The sequence below is a fragment of the Scyliorhinus canicula genome, chromosome 16 (genome assembly GCF_902713615.1).
Source record: "Scyliorhinus canicula chromosome 16, sScyCan1.1, whole genome shotgun sequence".
Lineage (NCBI taxonomy): Eukaryota > Metazoa > Chordata > Chondrichthyes > Carcharhiniformes > Scyliorhinidae > Scyliorhinus > Scyliorhinus canicula.
Window position 1 is genome coordinate 89439573 of NC_052161.1, and position 22993 is coordinate 89462565.

Here is a 22993-nt window from a genome sequence, read left to right on the forward strand (position 1 = left end):
TGGTATCATGGCAATCCCTCGGCCAATCAGAGTCCACTTGTGAAGAAATTAGCACCTCTTTCTCCAGTGGTATAAATTATTGTGAGAGTCTGAAATTTGGTACTCTTGTGTTTGTCCTGGCGAATGTGAGAGGGGAAGATTTGGCCACATGATTCTCTTTGTGGGAAGATTCTAATTTTACCATCCATTATTCACAAGGATCAGAGCCTACAGCATTGGAGGTTAGTTCTTAGCTTCCTCCATCCATCCAGACTTAATTGTTCAACTCTCGACCTGGACCCACCCTCCTGTGTAACCGTCAACTCAGACAAATCCTCGTAGTTAAAATTCTCAACCCCTTTTTCAAACTCGTCCATGGTCCTCGTCCCCTCCCTATCTCTGTAACCACCTACATCCCCGACACCCCTCCCTACCTCCCGCATCCAGCAGCTACACCCCTCCCTACCTCTGTACCCACCTTCAGTCCCTACAACTCTCCCTATCACTGTAACTTCCCGCATCCAGCAGCTACATTGCTCCCTACCTCTGTGCCGACCTTCAGTCCCTACAACTCTCCCTATCACTGTAACTTCCCGCATCCAGCAGCTACATCGCTCCCTATCTGGTAACCTCCTCCAGCTCCTACACCCTTCAATATCCCTGCAACCTCCTCCAGCCCCTACACCCATCCCATATCCGGTAACCTCCTCCAGTCCCTACACCCCTCCCTATGCCTGTAACCACCTTCAGTCCCTCCAACTCTTCCTATCTATGCAACCTCTTCCAGCCCCTTCATCTATCCCTATCTCTATAACCTCCCCCACCCAGCTGTTACACTCCTCCTTATCTCTGTAAACTCCTCCCCAATTCCCTTCCTATCTCCATCATCTCCTCCAACCACTACACCCCTCCCTATCTCTTAATCTTTCTCCAGCCCCTACACTCCTCCCTTTCTCTGAAAACTCTACCAGTCCCTATACCCCTCCCTATTTCTGGAACATCGTCCAACCCCTTACACCCTTATCTCTGTACCCTCCTCCAGCTCCTACACCCCTCCCTATCTCTGTACCCTCCTCCAGCTCCTACACCCCTCCCTATCTCTGTACCCTCCTCCAGCTCCTACACCCTCCCTATATCTGTAACCTCGTCCAGCCCCTACAACCCTCCATATCTCTGTAACCTCCCTAGACCCTACATATAGAGAGCGGGGAGGAGGACGGGGGTGAGTGGAGGAGGATGGAATGTGAATGGAGAAGGAGGTCCTGGAAATGCCAGAGGAGTTGGGTGAGTTAGTAGTGGAATGTCAAGGAGGGAGTTTGGAAGATGGAGAGGAGGAATGATGGCATGGAGTGCGTAGGGGAAGACGGGGCACTTCAGTCGAGGGGGGAGGGGCAGTTTTGGGGTCGCGTGAGAGATGTGGATGGGGCAGGGACAGTTGGATAAGTTGAGGAAAAGACAGGGTGTGGGGGCAGTGAGGAAGGAGCAAAAATAAGCTAACAATGTCTGAACGTTCTCTCTCCCCCCACCTCCCTGCATAGTTCCCAGAGCAATTCCACTCGTATATCCATTACTGCCTCTCGGAGGCACACTGTCTTCAGTACACCCATGTCACCCAGCAGAACAACAAGCTTTTTGCCATGTATGTCAAGGTAAGTGGCCACCATCACGCCAACATTGGCAGCCATTTTGACTGGGTCTTTGGAGTATTAATTAACCCAGGATAACCGTTTCCCCTTCTCCCTCGGACTCTGAAAGCGACCACTGTGCCTGGGGCGGAGACAGGAACCTCGTGGGCCTGGGAATTTTGGCTCAATGACCCCAGGAAAGAGATCAGGGTCTCTTCAGCCTATGGATTTAGGCTCACTCACCCCAGGGGGAAGATCACAGCCTCGTGGGCATGTGGACATAGGCCCCCTGACTTGTGGATTTAGGCGCATAATAATAATCTTTATTAGTGTCACAAGTAGGCTTACACTAACATTGCAATGAAGTTACTGTGAAAAGCCTCTAGTTGCCACACTCCGGCGCCTGGTTGGGTACACTGAGGGAAAATTCAGAATGCCCAATTTACCTAATAAGCACATCTTTCAGAACTTGTGGGAGGAAACCGGAGCACCCGGAGGAAACCCACACAGACACGGGAGAACAGAGACCCAAGCCGGGAATTGAACCTGGGTCCCTGGCGCTGTGAAGCAACATTGCTAACCACTGTGCTACCATGCTGCCCACCGTGACACCAGGAAGCAGATCGGGGCCTGTTGGGCCTATGGATTTAGGCTGACTGGCCCCAGGGAGGGGATCAGGCTTCTTGGGCCTGTGGATTTAGATTTACTGACATCGGGGAGGGGCTTGGGGCTTCTTGGGCCTGTGGATTTAGGCTCACTGACACCAGGGAGGGGATTGGGCTTCTTGGGACTCTGGGTTTAGGCTCACTGACACCAGGGAAGGGATCAGGGCCTTGCAAGCCTGTGGATTTAGGCTCACTGACCCAAAGGAAGGGATCAGGGCCTTGTGAGCCTGTGGTTTATGCTCTCTCACCTCAGGGAGGGGATTGGGGCTTCTTGGGCCTGTGGATGTAGGCTCACTGACACCAGGGAGGGGATCGGGCTTCTTGGGCCTGTGGATTTAGGCTCACTGACACTGGGGAGGGGATCGGGGCTTTGTGGTTCTGAAGATTTGTGTTAAGTGACACTAGAGAGGGGTTTAGGGCCTCCTTGGCTTGTGGATTTTGGCTCACTGACACAGGGGAGGGGATCGGGGCTTTGTGGAGTTATGCTTACTGACACCGGGTCGGGGTGTTGGGCCTGTGGGTTTAGGCTCATTAAAACCGGTGAGGCGATATTGGGCCTTGTGGATTTAGGCTCACAGATCCCGGGCTGGCGATTGGAGTCACTCGTGCCTGTAGATTTCGACTCTGCTCTGACCACAAGGACATGCGCCTCTCGGGTCAACTTGAGATTTATTTTGTACACATTGTTGCTTTTGTGCAGTGGGCAGAGACACACAAACAGAGCAACAGGATGAGGCTTAACGATATGCTGGTAAAACCTCACCAACGCCTCACTAAGTACCCACTACTACTTCGGGCCATTCTGAAAAAAACAGAGGATCCCATCACCAGGGAAACCATCAGCAGTACGGTAAGGAGAAGCTATCTAATCCTCCTTCTCAAATACTCCGAGACATTCCCCCCTTTCAGGGAGATATCTGCACACTGACTGGTGTCTCTCAGCCTCCTCTTTCTATCAGGGAACTACCTGTACACTGACTGGTATCTCTCAATCCTCTCTCAGGGAACTATCTGTACAGAGATTTGTGTCTCTCAGCCTCTTTCTATCAGGGAGATATCTGCATACTGACTGGTGTCTCTCAGTCTTCTCTGTCTCAAGGAGATGTTGTGTTATTCACCCTGGGGTAACACGGACTGCAACACGATGCAGATAAACGATAAAGCATACACCAAACGTAGCCGTTGGTTCAATACGATTTATTGAACTTCAGTAACGAAGCGCACAGCTGCCTGTGGGTTGACTCTACTACTCTAAGTAAACTACCTCTAACTATCTAGACCAGGTTAGCTCTGATCCATGTGCAGAAGGTGTTAAATGATTTGTACAACCTGACTGTCACTACAGTTGTCACCAGTGGAAAGAGGCAGAGTGCTGATGCCTCATGTGTTTTATAATTGGAAGCCCCCCTCTGGTGTTCTGTCTGGTGATTGGTCGTGTTCTATTCTGTATGTTGATTGGCTCACCTGGGTGTCTGTCACTGCCTGCTTTTAACTCATGATGTGCATGGGTGCATATTATGACAAGAGATATCTGCACACTGACTGGTGTCACACAGTCCTCTCTCGCTCTCAGGGAGATATCTGTACACTGACTGGTGTCTCTCAGTCCCCCCTCTGTCAGTGAGATATCTGTACACAGACTGGTGACTCTCAGTCCCCTCTCTGTCAGGGAGATATCTATACACTGACTGGTGTCTCTCAGTCCCCCCTCTGTCAGTGAGATATCTGTACACAGACTGGTGACCCTCAGTCCCCTCTCTCTCTCAGGGAGATATCTGTACACTGACTGGTGTCTCTCAGTCCTCTCTCTCTCTCTCAGGGAGATATCTATACACTGACTGGTGTCTCCCAGTCCCCTCTCTCTCAGGGAGATATCTATACACTGACTGGTGTCTCTCAGTCCCCCCTCTGTCAGTGAGATATCTGTACACAGACTGGTGACCCTCAGTCCCCTCTCTCTCTCAGGGAGATATCTGTACACTGACTGGTGTCTCCCAGTCCCCTCCCTCTCAGGGAGATATCTGTATGCTGACTGGTGTCTCTCAGTCCCCTCTCTCTCAGGGAGATATCTGTACACTGACTGGTGTCTCCCAGTCCCCTCTCTCTCAGGGAGATATCAGTACACTGACTGGTGTCTCTCAGTCCCCTCTCTCTCAGGGAGATATCTGTACACTGACTGGTGTTCCTCAGTCCTCTCCTCCTCTCACAGAGGTATCTGTACACTGACTGGTGTTGCACAGTCCTCACCCCCTCTCAGTGGGTTATCTGTACACTGACTGGTGTCCCTCAGTCCCCTCTCTCTCTCAGGGAGATATCTGTACACTGACTGGTGTCTCTCAGTTCCCGCTCTCTGAGGGAGATATCTGTACACTGAATGGTGTCTCTCAGTTCCCTCTCTCTCTCAGGGAGATATCTCTACACTGACTGCTGTCTGTCGGTCCCCTCCCTCTCAGGGAGATATCTGTACACTGACTGGTGTCTGTCGGTCCCCTCCCTCTCAGGGAGATATCTGTACACTGACTGGTGTCTCTCAGTCCCCCCTCTCTCTCAGGGAGATATATGTACACTGACTGGTGTCTCTCAATCCTCTCTCTCAGGGAGATATCTGTACATTGACTGGTGTCTCTCAGTCCCCTCTCTCTCAGGGTGATATCTGTACACTGACTGGTGCCTCTCAGTCCCCCCTCTCTCCCTCTCAGGGTGATATCTGTACACTGACTGGTGTCTCTCAGTCCTCTCTCTCTGAAATGAAAAATGAAAATCGCGTATTGTCACGAGTAGGCTTCAAATTAAGTTACTGTGAAAAGCCGCTAGTCGCCACATTCCGCCGCCTGTTCGGGGAGGCTGTTACCCTCTCTCTCTCAGGGAGATATCTGTACACTGACTGGTGTCTCTCAGTCCCCTCTCTCTCAGGGAGATATCTGTACACTGACTGGTGTCTCTCAGTCCCCTCTCTCAGGGAGATATCTGTACACTGACTGGTGTCTCTCAGTCCTCTCTCTCAGGGAGATACCTGTACACTGACTGGTGTCTCTCAGTCCCCTCTCTCAGGGAGATATCTGTACACTGACTGGTGTCTCTCAGGGAGATATCTGTACACTGACTGGTGTCTCTCAGTCCTCTCTCTCAGGGAGATACCTGTACACTGACTGGTGTCTCTCAGCCCCCTCCCTCTTGGGGAGATATCTGTACACTGACTGGTGTCTCTCAGTCCCCTCTCTCTCTCAGGGAGATATCTGTACACTGACTGGTGTCTCTCAGTCCTCTCTCAGGGAGATATCTGTACACTGACTGGTGTCTCTCAGCCCTCTCTCTCTGTCCTCTCTCTCTCAGGGAAATATCTGTCCACTCAACTAAAAGTTAAACACTGCAGGTGCTGGAATTCTGAAATAAAAACAGAAAATGCTGGATAAAATTAACAGGTCTGCCAATGTCTGGAGAGAGAGACAGATATAATGGCCTGTGTCCACGTGACACATTCTCAGAGCTGAAGGGAGTTAGAAATGTGGTGGGTTATATAGTTGGGGGTGGGGGGGGGGGGGGGGGGGGGGGGGGGGGGGGGTCCTGTGGCAGAATAGGAGGTTGTTACGTTCTATGTTATGGCCATAGTATAGTTTTACACAAACCATCTAGTTTTTGATGAGTAAGATAATTTATTAAGAAGGTCAATACGTGGAAAGATACCTGACGAATTGTAATACAAACGGTAACTGATAATTGACTTCTCCTGGAATACATCTAATGCGACTGTCCTCTAGCATTACTCACTACCAACTCCTAGTCACATGGTGAATTTCTATCGCCACCTGCTGGTCGGAGTCAGAGATAACTATATACATTGATAGATCTACATTGATGGGCATGTGCATTGGCAGAGAGATTGACAAAGATGTCATGGATACAGGACAAAGGAGGTGTTGGTGTTAGCATTAGAGTCATAAGAGGTCTCCAGCACAAAAAAGGCCAATTTGAAGAGGTACACAAGGACTTATGCCTTGTAAATAAGGACGCACTGTGCTGTAATTCAGGTTAATGAGGTTCTCAAAAGCAGCTAGGCGGGCTTGAAACGCTCCGGAAATAAACAGAAAATCTAGCACAACCCTGTGCTGACAAAGCATCAAACCCGCTTTGAGATTGAATGTGATCCAGGGGCTCCTCGGATGAGAAGTTAATGAAAGCGTGTTGGCCTCTTTCCCGTCCAAACAAGCAACATGCAAAGACTCGCTCGGGCAAACCAAAATTGTGTTCTACTGGATTAAAAATGGCCTGAACTGGCCCTTTAATTCTTGTCGGGTGCGGACCCGCCTCGTGTGAGCGGCAACACCCACCCCCACCGGCCTCAATATTGCACGTTCGAACGGCAATACTGGGACGCTCGCCCAACATTATTTCACCCTATTTTGCATTTAGATGAGCCAGGCACTCATCCAAATTCACAATGTAACGTTCCACCCACAATCTAAACCACAATATCATTGTCAGACTTGAGGGGGCTTCTCTATACTTTGCCATGGCCATGTGAAACCAAATGTGTGCCAGCGGACATGATGGACATGAGATTGAGCTTGGCAGAACCTTTTGTTTAAGCATGGCCATTTTAACAGGGCCAAACCACCTGATCTGCACATCTTTGGGCACTGAGGTGATTCCCGCCCTGTGACATGGGTCCCCGTCGGTGGGAGTCTTCTGGGGAGACCGGGCCTGGATGGCCCCGGCTGCTGCTCGGGGGTCCCAGGTGGCGTGGTGCCGCCCTGTTCTGCCCGCTGCCCACCAGATGTGGCAGGGACCCGATGGGGGTCTCCGAGGAGCTACGGTGTTCCAGCACCTCCCCTGCGAGAGTCACCGGCGTGAGTGATGTGACCATCAATTCACTCGAGACAAGAGTAGAAATAAACTGTGGCTTTAATCAACTAGAACAGTGCCTGCCTGCGACTGATCTGACACTGTGAGCCGTCTACAGGTCAACTGCTCTTTATACCTCCCCTCAAGGGGAGGAGCGAGGGGTGGAGCCCACAAAGGCCCCAACATGTTACCTTATGGGTAATACCATACAATGGCCCATAGGTGGAGCCCACAAGGGCAACAGTGTAGTACAGATACACATGGTGGATTATTACGGTAATACATTCACCACATTCAGCCCGTTAAAAAAAAATGAAGTCCGGCGGGGGTGATGGGTTCATAAGTTCAGCCTGTCCGGCACACGGATTATGCGCTCTGACCGCTGAAGCTTTGGTATTGCTGCTGGCCCGGGTGTCGAACTCATCCATGCTGGCATCGGTAGTGAGGTCGCCGGTGCGGGTACAGACGTGGACTCCGGGAGCGTGTCTTCTGGAGCTTCATTCCTGTGGATCGGTGAAGGGGGAATGACGGGCGGGAGGGGTTGCGGGAGCCACATAGGGGCGGTTTCAAGATGGCCTCCCTCATTGGTCGCACGTGTCGGGCGGTGAGGAAGATGGCGTCCAAGGTGGCAGCCCCCATGGATCGCACGTGGCGGGCCGCGTGGGTGATGATGGCCAGGATGGCGGCCCCCGTGAGTCGCACACGCTGTGTGGGCTGGAAGATGGCTGTCCCACGGACAGCACGAGGCTAATCATGCGCCTGCAGGGGGCGGGGTCGGCAGACACGTTGCCACACTGCGGGATCTGCGGGTCTGTGAGTCTGAGGGTCGGTCCTGCGATTTCGAGTTCTTGGACCGGGCCTGGCAAACTTTTGCGAAATGTCCTTTTCTTCTGTAGTTGCTGCAGTTCGCGTTACGGACCGGGCAGCGCTGGGGCTGGTCGCAGAAATAGCAAGTTAGCCCCCCCATGGTGGGCAGGCAATCGCGCAGCACAGGCCTGGGGTATTCTCTGGTCGGGGGTTCACGAGGGGGTCGCGTGATCGGACGGGAACACGTTAAGACTTTAGAACGCTACTTCCAGAGAGAAGGAGGCTAATTTTACCGTCTCTTCCAGGTCTAGGGCACCTTTCTCCAGTAGGCGCTGTCTCACATGGTTGGACCTGACTCCCGCCAAGTAGGTGTCCCGGATGGTGAGGTCCATGTGTTGAGTGGCCGTAACATAGAACATAGAACATAGAACATAGAACAGTACAGCACAGAACAGGCCCTTCGGCCCTCGATGTTGTGCCGAGCAATGATCACCCCACTTAAACCCACGTAACTCGTATACCCGTAACCCAACTAACCCTACACTACGGGCAATTTAGCATGGCCAATCCACCTAACCCGCACATCTTTGGACTGTGGGAGGAAACCGGAGCACCCGGAGGAAACCCACGCACACACGGGGAGGACGTGCAGACTCCACACAGACAGTGACCCAGCCGGGAATCGAACCTGGGACCCTGGAGCTGTGAAGCATTGATGCTAACCACCATGCTACCGTGAGGGTGCTAGCCTGGTAATTGCAGCTTCGTGCAAGGACTTTGAGGTAGCGTAGGTAATCTTCCAGCGATTCCCCGGGAACCTCCAGAAGACACGCTCCCGGAGTCCACGTCTGTACCCGCACCGGCGACCTCACTACCGATGCCAGCATGGATGAGTTCGACACCCGGCCAGGTAATTACCATGCTAGCCTGGTAATTGCAGCTTCGTGCAAGGACTTTGAGGTAGCGTAGGTAATCTTCCAGCGATTCCCCGGGACTCTGGCGGCGAGTGGAGATGCCGCGCGTACACCTCGTTCACGGACCTTACGTAGAGGCACTCTAGCATCATGAGGGTGTCTGCGTAGGAGGAGGCTTCCTCAAGTTGAACAGAGATTCGATGGCTCACCCGGGCGTGGAGGAGACTCAGCTTCTGTTCGTCGGTGACGGAAGGCGTGGAGGAGGCAGCGAGGTAGGCCTTGAAACAGCGGAGCCAGTGCGAAAAAATCTCTTTCGCCTCTGCGGCCTGCGTTTCGCGTTCCAGTCGGTCAGGTTTGTGGGCCGATTCCTTAGTGGCATTGTAGTTGATTAAATTGGTGCGACCATCAATTCACTCGAGATAAGAGTAGAAATAAACTGTGGCTTTAATCAACTAGAACAGTGCCTGCCTGTGACTGATCTAACACTAAGAGCCGCCTACAGGGCGACTGCTCTTTATAACTCCCCTCAAGGGGAGGAGCCAGGGGCGGAGCCCACACAGCCCCCAACATGTTACATTATGGGTAATACCATACAATGGCCCATAGGTGGAGCCCACAAGGGCAACAGCGTAGTACAGATACACATGGTAGATTATTACGGTAATACATTTACCACAGTGGGCCCCATCACCTCCTCCTCCCTCGGGGTGCCTGATGGCTCCCGGGCTACTCCATGGGATGAGGGTGCGAGGGGAGCTATCCGCTGAAGCTCCCCTGCCACCTGACGCTGCCAGTCCTGGAAGCCCGCTCTGGTCTCAACCATAGTCTGCACGCTCGAGGCCATGGAGCACAGGGAGTGGACCATCTCCCTCTAGGACTGCGCCACATCATACTGTGACTGTGCCATTAACTTCAGGTTTGTGTCACATCAGCCAGTGATGGCGCCATCTCCCTCTGGGACTGGGCCATCTCCCTCAGTGTCTGTGCCACGTTGGCCAGTGCCTGGGAAATACCGCCGACATTTCCAGCTATGGCCTGCTGTGACTGGGCCACGCTAAGGAGCGCCGCTGCAATTTCCAGGTGACTCTGGGACTCTGGTTCCTGTGAGGTGGCAACTCGGCCAGCACCCCAGGCCTTAGACATGGTGATCCATAGCCAAACTCGTCGCCCCCAATGACTCCACTGCAGACGTTACACATGCAGTATTGGCCTGGGTGGCAGGCATTGTCGTCCCCACCTCCTGCTGCTACACACGGTTGGAGTCCTCCAACTGCACCTGCAGGTACTGGATGCTCGCTGACAACCCCTCATGTAGTCCCTGACTCTGTGACTGCATCTCCACAATCGATGGGACTGTCTGTTCCAGAAGCCAGAGACCCTTCTGGACGGCAGCTAGTTCCTCAGGTGAGCCTGCCTTTCCGACCATCCGCCCCCTCGGGTGTTCCTACCTCCACCTGCTGTACCGGAGCAGCTGTGTGGTGAGCACCAGATAATGTCCCAGGAGCCTCTTCACTGAAGTGCCCAATCGAGGTGAGTGTCTCTGGGTTGGTGTAGGGTGTTGGAGACAGCTGTGATGAGAAATCTGTGTCATCCTCCAAGCCGAGCTGCGGGGTGTCCTGAGTCTCGGGCGAAGGGCAGCTGTTCGAGCTGCTCTCCCCGTCAGTGCTCAACTCATGGGGGGGCTCCGGCCGAGGCACTGGCTGGGGGGGGGGGGGGGGGGGGGGGGGCGCTGATGCCAGATGGACCCACCCCACCACCAGCAGGCCCTGCAGGACACAAGACAAGATGCATCATTAGACCGCAGGCCAATGTTGGAGGGGGTGGTTGTGGGGGTGGAGGATGGTGTGGGGGTGAGGGTGGTGTGGGGGTCAGGACGGTGTCGGGGTTAGGATGGTGTGGGGGTGAGGATGGTGTGGGGGTCAGGACAGTGTGGGGTTGAGGATGGTATGGGGGTGAGGATGGTGTGGGGGTGAAGATGGTGTGGGGGTGAGGGTGGTGTGGGGTTGAGGATGGTGAGGGGGTGAGGGTGGTGTGGGGGTGAGGGTGGTGTGGGAGTGAGGATGGTGAGGGGGTGAGAGTGGTGTGGGGGTGAGGGTGGTGTGGGTTTGAAGATGGTTTGGGGGTGAGGGGGTGGTGTGGGGGTGAGGGTGGTGTGTGGGTGAGGGTGGTGTGGGGGTGAGGGGGTGGTGTGGGGGAGAGTGTGTGGGGGTGAGGGTGGTGTGGGGGTGAGGGTGGTGTGTGGGTGAGGGTGGTGTGGGGGTGGTGTGGGTTTGAAGATGGTTTGGGGGTGAGGGGGTGGTGTGGGGGTGAGGGTGGTGTGTGGGTGAGGGTGGTGTGGGGGTGAGGGGGTGGTGTGGGGAGAGTGTGTGGGGGTGAGGGTGGTGTGGGGGTGAGGGTGGTGTGTGGGTGAGGGTGGTGTGGGGGTGGTGTGGGTGAGGGAGAGGGTGAGGGTGGTGGGGGTGAGGGTTCAGTGGGTGTGAGGGTGGTGTGTGGGTGAGGATGGTGTGGGCGGGAGGGTGGTGTGGGCGTGAGGGTGGTGTGTGGGTGAGGATGGTGTGGGGGTGAGGGTGATGTGGGGCTGAGGGTGGTGTGGGGGTGAGGGTGGTGTGGGGGTGAGGGTGAGGGTGGTGTGGGGGTGAGGATGGTGTGGGGGTGAGGGTGGTGTTGGGGGTGAGGGTGATGTGGGGGTGAGTGTGGTGTGTGGGTGAGGGTGAGGGTGGTGTGGGGGTGAGGGTGGTGTGGGTGAGGATGGTGTGTGGGTGAGGGTGGTGTGTGGGTGTGGGTAGTGTGGGGGTGAGGGTGATGTGGAGGTGAGTGTGGTGTGGGGTGAGGGTGGTGTGGGGGAGTGGGTGTGTGGGGGTGAGGATGGTGTGGGGGTTGTGGTGAATGTGATTCACTCCGGATTATAACCTGTATATACATATGTCTATATTGTAAGTGCAGTTGCACTATCTGACCTCCAGGGGATTAGCTCTGGGAATGCTTGAGAGTTGTACGTGGCTCCTCCCTTGGCTCTGCCCAGGACTCCTCCCCCGGGACCTGCTGTATAAAGATCAGTGCCACAGGGTCAGCCGGCCAGTTCACTGAATGTTCAATGGCTAACAGGCTGGCTCTGTTGTAAGTATATTAAATTGTTGGAACCGCTATTCTAATCCTACAAACACGTGTCCGTAGGATTGTTGGTTCCAACAGGGGTGAGGGTGGTGCAGGGGTGAGGATGGTGTGCGGGACAGAATGGTGTGCGGGAGAGGATGGTGTGGAGGAGAGGATGGTGTGGGGGAGAGGATGGTGTGGGGGGTGAGGATGGTGTGGGCGTGAGGGTGATGTGGGGGTGAGTGTGGTGCGGGGGTGAGGGTGGTGTGGGGGTGAGGGTGGTGTGCGGGTGAGGGTGGTGTGGAGGTGAGGATGGTGTGCGGGAGAGGATGGTGTGGGCGTGAGGGTGGTGTGGGGGTGAGGATGGTGTGGGGGAGAGGATGGTGCGTGGGTGAAGGTGGTGTAGGGGTGAGGGTGGTGTGGGCGTGAGGGTAGTGTGGGGGTGAGGGTGGTGTGGGAGTGAGGGTAGTGTGGGGGAGAGGGTGTGTGGGGGTGAGGGTGGTGTGGGGGTGAGGGTGGTGTGGGGGTGAGGGTGGTGTGGGGGTGAGGATGGTGTGGGGGTGAGGGTGGTGTGGGGGTGAGGATGGTGTGGGGGTGAGGATGGTGTGGGGGTGAGGGTGGTGTGGGGGTGAGGGCGGTGTGGGGGTGAGGGCGGTGTGGGGGTGAGGGTGGTGTGGGGGTGAGGGTGGTGTGGGGGTGAGGGTGGTGTGGGGGTGAAGGTGGTGTGGGGGTGAAGGTGGTGTGGGGGTGGTGTTGGGGGTGAGGGTGGTGTTGGGGGAGAGGATGGTGTGGGGGTGAAGGTGGTGTGGGGGTGAGGGTGATGTGGGGGTGAGGGTGGTGTGGGGGTGAGGGTGATGTGGGGGTGAAGGTGGTGTGGGGTGAAGGTGGTGTGGGGGAGAGGATGGTGTGGGGGTGAAGGTGGTGTGGGGGTGAGGGTGGTGCGGGGGTGAGGGTGGTGTGGGGGTGAAGGTGGTGTGGGGGTGAAGGTGGTGTGCGGGTGAAGGTGGTGTGGGGGTGAGGGTGGTGTGGGGGTGAAGGTGGTGTGGGGGTGAAGGTGGTGTGGGGGTGAGGGTGGTGTGGGGGTGAAGGTGGTGTGGGGGTGAAGGTGGTGTGGGGGTGAAGGTGGTGTGGGGGTGAGGGTGGTGTGGGGGTGAAGGTTGTGTGGGGGTGAGGGTGGTGGTGGGGGTGAGGGTGGTGTGGGGGTGAGGGTGGTGTGGGGGTGAGGGTGGTGTGGGGGTGAGGATGGAGTGGGGGTGAAGGTGGTGTGGGGGTGAGGGTGGTGTGGGGGTGAAGGTGGTGTGGGGGTGAGGGTGGTGTAGGGGTGAGGGTGGTGTGGGGGTGAGGGTGGTGTGGGGGTGAGGGTGGTGTGGGGGTGAGGATGGAGTGGGGGTGAAGGTGGTGTGGGGGTGAGGGTGGTGTGGGGGTGAGGGTGGTGTGGGGGTGAGGGTGGTGTGGGGGTGAGGATGGAGTGGGGGTGAAGGTGGTGTGGGGGTGAAGGTGGTGTGGGGGTGAGGGTGGTGTGGGGGTGAAGGTGGTGTGGGGGTGAGGGTGGTGTGGGGGAGAGGATGGTGTGGGGGTGAGGATGGTGTGTGGGTGAGGGTGGTGTGGGGGTGAGGGTGGTGTGGGGGTGAGGGTGGTGCGGGGGGTGAGGGTGGTGCGGGGGGTGAGGGTGGTGTGGGGGTGAGGGTGATGTGGGGGTGAGGATGGTGTGGGGGTGGTGTGGGGGTGAGGGTGGTGTTGTGGGTGAGGGTGGTGTGGGGGTGAGGGTGGTGTGGGGGTGAGGGTGGTGTGGGGGTGGTGTGGGGGTGATGGTGGTGTTGGGGGTGAGGGTGGTGTGGGGTGAGGGTGGTGTCGGTGTGAGGGTGGTGAAGGGGTGAGGGTGGTGTGGGGGTGAGGGTGGTGTCGGGGTGAGGGTGGTGTCGGGGGTGAGGGTGGTGTAGGGGTGAGGGTGGTGTAGGGGTGAGGGTGGTGTTGGGGGTGGGGGTGGTGTGGGGGTGAGGGTGGTGTAGGGGTGAGGGTGGTGTAGGGGTGAGGATAGAATGACAGTGTTAGACAATCCGACGCATGCAGCCCAGGGGATGGGTAGGTGATGGCCTCAGTACCCAGGACACCCGGCCATAGCGGCCGGTATGGGTACCCACATGTTGGTGCAGGATGGTGTTCAGCCGCCCTCCGATTGGGGGTGGGGGGGTGGGTGGGGGAGAGGCGGTTAAGATTACGGGTGTGTGGGACGGGGTTAGTGCCAGGGGCAGACTGCTGCCTACTCACCCTGGCCACCCCCGAGGAGATTGTGCAATTTATCCTGGCACTGCTGCCCGGTCGGGACAATGTTACCCATGGAGCTGACCGCCTCTGCCACCTGCTTCCAGGGAGGGTGAATGGCAGCGGCTGGCAGCCTCCTTCCTGGGCCGGGGTACAGGGTCATCCTTCTCTCCTCCACCGCATTCAAGAGGGTCTCCAGCTCGGCGCCTGTGAATCTTGGGGCCACTCTCCTCGCTGCCATCTTGTTGGCTGGGATGGTGTGTGGGGAGTGAAGTGTGTATATACATCTGCAACATGTCAGCATCCTGAGTGTCAATGGTGAAACTGGCGAATCCGGCACCGTTTCTCATTAGAATCAATTGTGTCCCACGTGGCACCGGTGCTAGCCCCTGATGAACCATCAATCGAATGCGAGACGAGTTGCTGTGCAAAAGTTAGGCTTTAATAAGCTAGAAGTTAGCCCTGCGGTCAACTACAGTAAATGGACGACCACCGGGCGTTCTGGGTATTTATACCTCGCTCTGGAGGCAGGGTTAACTCAGCCTCTCGACCAATCGGAGAGTCGTCACATGACTGGTCTCAACCAATCGGTCGAGAGGCACATGACCGACTAGGGCCAATGGTAAGCCAGTGTTCTGCACCAATGGCAGACAGCTATGCAAATCATACCACCACAGCCCCTTAACAGTAGCAGAATCGGTCCTGGTGAGGCGCCGGTTTTTCTGTCATGTAAGTCTCTGAATTCTGCGTTGTCGTCAACACGTAGTCTCAGAAACAGAGAATCCCGCCCAATATTCTTAAAATCTTCCAGCCTTCACACTGAACACCACCATGTCCCTCAGCGAGCCTCTTCAACTAACCATCCCACAACACAAAACTAAAGAACCACCTTAGATAAATATTCCAAACCCAAGTACAGAATTCAATTTATGGTCAAAACAACTACCTAACTATTCTAATCCCATTTTCCAGCACTTTATCCATCGCCTTGTATGTTTTGGAATCAAAAGTGCACATCTCAATACTTCTTCAATGTTATGAGGGTCTCTACCTCCACCATCCTTTCAGACAGCGAGTTCCAACTCCCACAACCCTCTGGGTAAAAAAGTGTTTCCTCAAATCCCATCTAAACCTCCTGCCCCTTACCTTAAATCTATACCCCCTGACCATTGATCCCTCCACCAATAGAAATGTTTGTTCCTGTCTACTCTATCTATGCCCCTCATAATTTTACACATCTCAATCATGTCCCCCCATGTTTCCTTTGCTCTAAGGACAACAATCCAAGTCTATCCAATCTCTCTTCATAACTAACACTCTCCAGCCCAGGCAACATCCTGGTAAATCTCCTCTGCACCCATCCCAGTGCTATCACATCCCTCTTGTAATGTGGATTCCAGAACTGCACACAATATTCTATCTGTGGCCTAACCAATGTTTCATACAGTTACTAAATAATCTACGTGCTCTTAATTCCATGCTTCGGCTAATAAAGGCAAGTATACCATATGCCTTCTAAATCACTGTATCTACCTGACCTCTTTACTACCCCAACGATTTCCATATCATCCGCGAAATTACTGATCAACCCTCTCACGTACAAGTCTAAATTATTTATATAAACCATCAACTGCAAGGGCCCCAACACTGATACCTGTGGGACCCCACTTGACACAGGCTTCCAGTCAGAAAACACCCTGCGACCATCCACTCTGCTGCTCCGGTTTCCTCCCACAAGTCCCGAAAGATGTGCTTGTTTGGTGATTTGGACATTCTGAATTCTCCCTTTGTGTACCCGAAGAGGCACCAGAGTGTGGCGACGAGGGGATTTTCACAGTGACTTTATCGCAGTGTTAATGTAAGCCTACGTGTGACAATAATAAAGATTATTATTATTATTATTGCTGACACTCGGCCAATTCTAGATCCAATTTGCCAAATTTCCTTGGATCCCGTGGGCTCAGTATCAATCTCCCATGTGGGACCTTATCAAAAGTCTTGCTGAGTCCAAGTAGGCTTTATCAAATGCATTACCCACATTTACACACCTGATCACCTCTTCGAAAAACTCAATCAAGTTGTCAGGCATGACCTCCCCTTAACCAAACCGTGCTGACTGTTCTTGATTAATCACTATCTCTCCAAATATCGATTCATTCTGACTCTCAGAATTGCTTCCAATAGTTTCCCCATCACTGAGGTGAGACTGACTGGCCTGTAGTTCACTGGTTTATCCCTTCCTCCTTTCTTGAATAATGGTCCCACTTTGACTATTCTCCAGTCCTCCAGCAACTCTCCTGTGACCAGAGAGGAATGGAAAATTATTGACAAAGCCCGTGCTATTTCCTCCCTTGTCTCTCAGCAGTCTGGAGTACATTTCATCCTGCCCTGGCATCTTGTCTACTTTTAAGCCTCCCAGACCACTCAGAACCTCCTCTCTGCCTATGTTAATCTCTTTAATTTTATTACAGTCCCTGTCCCTGATTTCTATACCCACATTGTCCCTCTCACAGGTGAACACTGACACAAAATATTCATTTAGAACACTACCTACGTCCTCCGGCTCCACATATAAATTACCACTGTGGTCCTTAATGGGCCCTACTCTTTCCCAAATTGTCGTTTTAACCTTAATGTACTTGTAAAACAACTGAGGATTTTCCTTTATGAAGGACCAAATAAGTGCTGATTGCATTTCACACAAAGTTGAGATAACGAAATATGTTGACAGCAGAGCAAAGGTCAGTCAAAGCAAAACTGAAGAACCAGTGAGAGATAACACAGTGGAGGAGGGGAGTTGTTTGTATTGGGACGGAACAAGGAAGCAGAAAAATAAAATAAATCGAGGTGGAGGGGAAAGGTTGCAATATAAATTTGTTGAACCCAGTGGTGGCTTCTGAGGGCTGTAACGTGCCCGGTGGGAAGATGAGGTGCTGTCCACTCACTGGAGCATTGAAGCAGGCCAAGGTAAGACATGTGGGTGATGCGACCATCAATTCACTCAAGACACGAGTAGAAGTAAACTGTGGCTTTAATCGACTTACAACTGAGTCTGCCTGCGACCAGATGAACTGAGGGCAGGCTCGCAAGACCGCAGCACTTTATACTTCCGGTTGTGGGAGGAGCCACGGGCGGAGCTATGGGCGGAGCCAAGGGTGGAGCCCTGTACATGCTCCTCATCTCCCCCTGTGGGCAGAGCCGTGCAACGGCTCACAGATGGAGCCCACAGGGACACAGTGATGCACAGTGTGAATTATACATATTATACATTCACCACAGTGGGCACGAGAGAAAGGAGGTGAGGTAAAATGTTCAGGGACAGGAAGGATGGGGTCATGCTTATGAAGCGAAGGCATTCCGCAATGGCTTGAGCTTCTTTTTCGGAGTGTCGAAGTTCTGAAGCGGAGAAAAATCCAAGGCACCTCTTGAGGGCCCTGGAACAGTGAGGGAGAGGGAGTTGTAAGAGGGGGCGCATACAGTCCGGGTCAGGCCCTAGGACGCCGTTTTCCATGACATAGCCGAGGATGGCTAGTCTGGTTATGCGGAAAACGCATTTCTCCTTATTGTATGTGAGGTTGAGTTTTTGGGCGGTTCGGAGAAATCGGTGGAGGATGGCGTCGTGGTCCTGCTGGTCATAGCCGCAGATGGTGACATTATCCAAGTACGGAAACGTGGCCCGCAGCCCGTACTGGTCCACCATTCGGTCCATTGCTCGTTGGAACACCGAGACCCCATTCGTGACGCCAAAGGGGACCCGGAAGAAATGGAAGAGGCGGCCGTCTGCCTCCAATGGGCGGTCCTCCGGGCGGATTGGGAGCTGGTGGTATGCAGACTTCAGATCCACCATGGAGAAGATGCGGTACTGGGCGATCTGGTTGACCATGTCTGTAATTCTGGGGAGGGGGTACGCATCAAGGTGCGTGAACCGGTTAATGGTCTGGCTGTAATCAACCACCATCCGGAACTTTACCCCGGTCTTGACAACCACCACCTGAGCTCTCCAGGGGCTATTACTGGCTTCTATGACTCCCTCACGTAAGAGTCGCTGGACTTCAGCTCTAATAAATACCCTGTCCTGCAGGCTATGCCGCCTGCTGCGAGTTGCCACGGGTTTGCAATTAGCGGTGAGGTTAGCGAAGAGTGGAGGAGGGTCGATTTTTAGAGTTGCTAAGCTGCATATAGTGAGAGGGGGCAGGGGTCCGCCGAAGCTGAGTGATAGGCTCCTGAGGTTACATTGAAAATTGAGTCCTAGTAAGAGAGGGGCGCAGAGGTCTGGGAGGACATACAATTGGAAGTTAGAGTAGTTGGCGCCCTGTATCGTTAATGTCGCAACGGTGCGCCCTTGTATCTGAACAGAGTGTGACCCCGAGGCGAGGGAGATAGTTAGTCGTGCTGTAAAGATAGGGAGTGAACAGCGTCTTACCAGGTCTGGATGAACGAAGCTCTCGGTCCTCCCGGAGTGGAAGACTTTATTCTACAGACTGTATCCGTTGACTTGAACGGACATCATAGAGCTTCTGAGGTGCGTTGGCCACGACTGGTTCAGAGTGACTGCGTTGGGTTGCGGGTAGTCGGTGGCTTGATCAGCAATGCTGGAGCGGCACCATGATGACTGTCCGTGGAGGTCGTAGTTGGCGATTTGCATATCGGGTGATGGCCAAGATGGCGGCCCCCGTGGATCGCACGTGGCGGGCGATGAGGAAGATGGCATCCAAGATGGCGGCCCCCGTGGATCGCATGTGGCGGGCGGAGAGGAAGATGGCGCCCAAGATGGCGGCCCCCGTGACTCGCACATGGCCGGCCGCATGGGGGAGGATTGCCAAGATGGCGGCCCCCATGAGTCGCACATGTGCGGAGGCGGAGTTGGCAGACACGCTGCCACATTGCGGGGTCTGTGGGCCTGAGAGTTGGAGGGGCGATTGTTCTGGATAGCGTTAGAGTTTGAGGATTTGGTTTTAGCCAGGCATACCTTTGCAAAGTGTCCTTTCTGTCTGCAGCTACTGCAGGTCGTGTTGCGGGCCGGGCAGTGCTGCCGTTGGTGTTGGGGCTGGAGCAAAAGTGGCACGATGGCGCTCCGTGGTGGGCGGGTGTCCGCGCGGCGCTGGCCTGGGGTAGTCTCTGGTTAGGGGTCCACGATGGTGTCGCGTGGTCGGCTGGGAACGAGTTCAAACTTTGAAAAGCGACCTCTAGCGAGGTTGCTAGTGTTACTGTGTACTCCAGGATCTGGGCCCATTTTTTGAGGAGATGCTGGCGCACATAATTGGACCGGACCCCTGCAACATACACATCTTGGACGGCGAGTTCCATGTGCTGGGAAGCAGTCACAGCCTGGAAGTTACATTCCCGTGCTAGAGCTTTTATGTCGCGCAGGTAGTCTTCTAGCGACTCTGCGGGGTGCTGGCGGCGGGTAGTAAAAATATGCCGCGTGTAAACTTCATTTACGGGCCGTATGTACAGGCTGTCGAGTATCGCGAGGGCCTCGGTGTACGAGTCGGTACTATCGAGTTGAGTAGAAATGCGATGGCTCACCCGTGCGTGTAGAAGACTGAGTTTCTGCTCTTCAGTAACAGGGGAGGTAGTCGATGCAGCCAGGTAGGCCTTGAAGCACCGAAGACAATGCAGAAATATTTTATTCGCTTCTGTGGCCTGTGGATCGAGTTCCAGTGGATCAGGTTTGAGGGCTGATTCCATGGTGGTTTTTTTAATTCGATTAAATTGATGCGACCATCAATTCACTCAAGACACGATTGGAAGTAAACTGTGGCTTTAATCGACTTACAACTGAGCCTGCCTGCAACCAGATGAACTGAGGGCAGGCTTGCAAGACCGCAGCACTTTATACTTCCGGTTGTGGGAGGAGCCATGGGCGGAGCCATGGGCGGAGCCAAGGGTGGAGCCCTGTACATGCTCCTCATCTCCCCCTGTGGGCAGAGCCGCGCAACGGCTCACAGATGGAGCCCACAGGGACACAGTGATGCACAGTGTGAATTATACATATTATACATTCACCACAGTGGGCACGAGAGAAAGGAGGTGAGGTAAAATGTTCAGGGACAGGAAGGATGGTGTCATGCTTATGAAGCGAAGGCATTCCGCAAAGTGATCACCCAGTCTGTGGAAATGGCGGAAGATGATTCTTTGACTGCACAGGCTGGTGGGATGAAAAGTGAGGAGGGGCTGACACAGTGGTTAGCACCGCTGCCTCACAGCTCCAGGGAGCCAGGTTCAATTCCAGCCTTGTGTGATGTGTGGAGTTTGCACATTCATCCCGTGTCTGCGTGTGTTTCCTCCGGGTGCTCCGGTTTCACCCACAGTGCAAAGATATGCAGGTTAGGTGGAATGACCATGCTAAATTGCTCCTTAGTGTCCAGGGATGTGGATTGATGTGCTAAATTGTCTCTTACTGTCAAAAGATGTGAAGGTTAGGTGGGTTAAAGGATAGCGGGGATAGGGCGGGGAAGTGGGTCCAGCTAGGGTTCTCTCTTCGAGGGTGGTGTAGACTCGATGCGCCAATGCCCTCCTTCTACACTGAAAGGATTTGTCGGTTTTATCATGGTTAAGGGAGGTAGGGGAAGGGGTGAGGGCAGAGGTGCGGGCACGGTTGAGAGCCCCGTCAAACACAGTGGGAGAGGGGGCGGTCCACCATTGAGGGAAAAAGGCAAACATGTCAGAAATACTCTTTTGAAGGCAGACTCTCACTGGGGTATGGGTTCCACACACACTGACTCTCACTGGGGTATGGGTTCCATCCACACTGACTTTCACTGGGGTACGGGTTCCACACACGCTGACTCTCACTGGAGTACGGGTACCACCCACACTGACTCTCACTGGGGTACGGCTCCCACACACACTGACTCTCATTGGGGAACGGGTTCCACACACACTGACTCTCACTGGGGTATGGGTTCCACACACGCTGACTCTCACTGGGGTACGGGTTCCACACACACTGACTTTCACTGGGGTACGGGTTCCACACACACTGACTCTCACTGGGGTACGGGTTCCACACACACTGACTCTCACTGGGGTACGGGTTCCACACACACTGACTATCACTGGGGTACGGGTCCCACACACACTGACTTTCACTGGGGTACGGGTTCCACACACACTGACTCTCACTGGGGTACGGCTCCCACACACACTGACTCTCACTGGGGTACAGGTCTCACACACACTGACTCTCACTGGGGTACGGGTTCCACACACACTGACTCTCACTGGGGTACGGGTTCCACATACACTGACTCTCACTGGGGTACGGGTTCCACACACACTGACTCTCACTGGGGTACGGCTCCCACACACACTGACTCTCACTGGTATTCCTGTTTTTCAGCTCGCTATTGTGGAAAACTTTATCCGGTCTATTGACTCCCAGATGCAAATCCGTGAAGAACAACAGAAACTGGAAATGATTGCAAAGAGAATATGTCAGTATGATGTTGTTGACAGCAGCAGTGACGAGGTGGATCGGGTGAGTGGATTTGGTTTATATAGAGAATAACATATCCAGATTAAATTACAGATTGGAATCTAATCGAGGGGTTCGGAGTGGTTTAGATATAGAAGAACACATACCCGGGAGTGAGTTACAGACTGGAATCTAATCGAGGGGCTCGGAATGGTTTATATAGTGAATAACATATCCAGATTAAATTACAGATTGGAATCTAATCGAGGGGTTCTGGTGGTTAATATACAGAATAACAGATGCCTGGGAGTGATTTCCAGGCTGGAATCTAATCGAGGGGTTCAGGGTGGTTTATATAGAGAATAACAAGTATCCGGAAGTGAGTTACAGACTGGAATCTAATCGAGGGGTTCGGGGTGGTTTATATATAGAATAACAGATATCCGGGAGTGAGTTACAGACTGGAATCTAATCGAGGGGTTCAGGGTGTTGTTTTAGAGAATAACAAGTATCCGGAAGTGAGTTACAGACTGGAATCTAATCGAGGGGTTCAGGGTAGTTTATATCTAGAATAACAGATACCCGGGTGTGAGTTACAGACTGGAATCTAATCGAGGGGTTCGGGGTGGTTTATATATGGAATAACAGATACCCGGGAGTGAGTTACAGACTGGAATCTAATCGAGGGGTTCAGGGTGGTTTATATCCAGAATAACAGATACCCGGGAGTGAGTTGCAGACTGGAATCTAATCGAGGGGTTCGGGGTGGTTTATATATAGAATAACAGATATCCGGGAGTGAGTTACAGACTGGAATCTAATCGAGGGGTTCAGGGTGTTGTTTTAGAGAATAACAAGTATCCGGGAGTGAGTTACCGACTGGAATCTAATCGAGTTCGGGGTGGTTTATATATAGAATAACAGATACCCGGGAGTGAGTTACAGACTGGAATCTAACCGAGGGGTTCAGGGTGGTTTATATAGAGAATAGCAAGTATCCGGGAGTGAGTTACAGACTGGAATCTAATCGAGGGGTTCAGGGTGGTTTTTTAGAGAATAACAAGTATCCGGGAGTGAGTTACAGACTGGAATCTAATCGAGGGTTTGGGGTGGTTTATATATTCCTGGCTTGGGTCACTGTCTCTGCAGAGTCTGCACGTTGTCCCTGTGTCTGCGTGGGTTTCCTCCGGCTGCTCCGGTTTCCTCCCGCAGTTCACAAATGTGCAGGTTAGGTGGATTGGCCATGATAAATTGCCCTTAGTGTCCAAAAAGGTTAGGTGGGGTTACAAGGTTATCGGGATAGGGTGTAGGCGTGGGCTTAAGTAGGGTGCTCTTTCCAATGGTTGGTGCAGACTCGATGGGCCGAATGACCTCCTTCTGCACTGT

The 22993-nt window shown here is 53.8% G+C and overlaps 1 protein-coding gene across 1 annotated transcript in view; it reads left to right on the plus strand.

Moving 5' to 3' along the window:
• LOC119950666 (pleckstrin homology domain-containing family G member 5-like) overlaps positions 1-22993 on the plus strand; it is a 98734-nt gene that overhangs the window by 48889 nt on the left and 26852 nt on the right. Inside the window, exons 8-10 of the mRNA XM_038773288.1 lie at positions 1518-1628; positions 2970-3119; positions 21533-21670. Of these exons, the coding sequence (XP_038629216.1) occupies positions 1518-1628; positions 2970-3119; positions 21533-21670 (399 nt within the window). The remainder of the gene's footprint in view (positions 1-1517; positions 1629-2969; positions 3120-21532; positions 21671-22993) is intronic.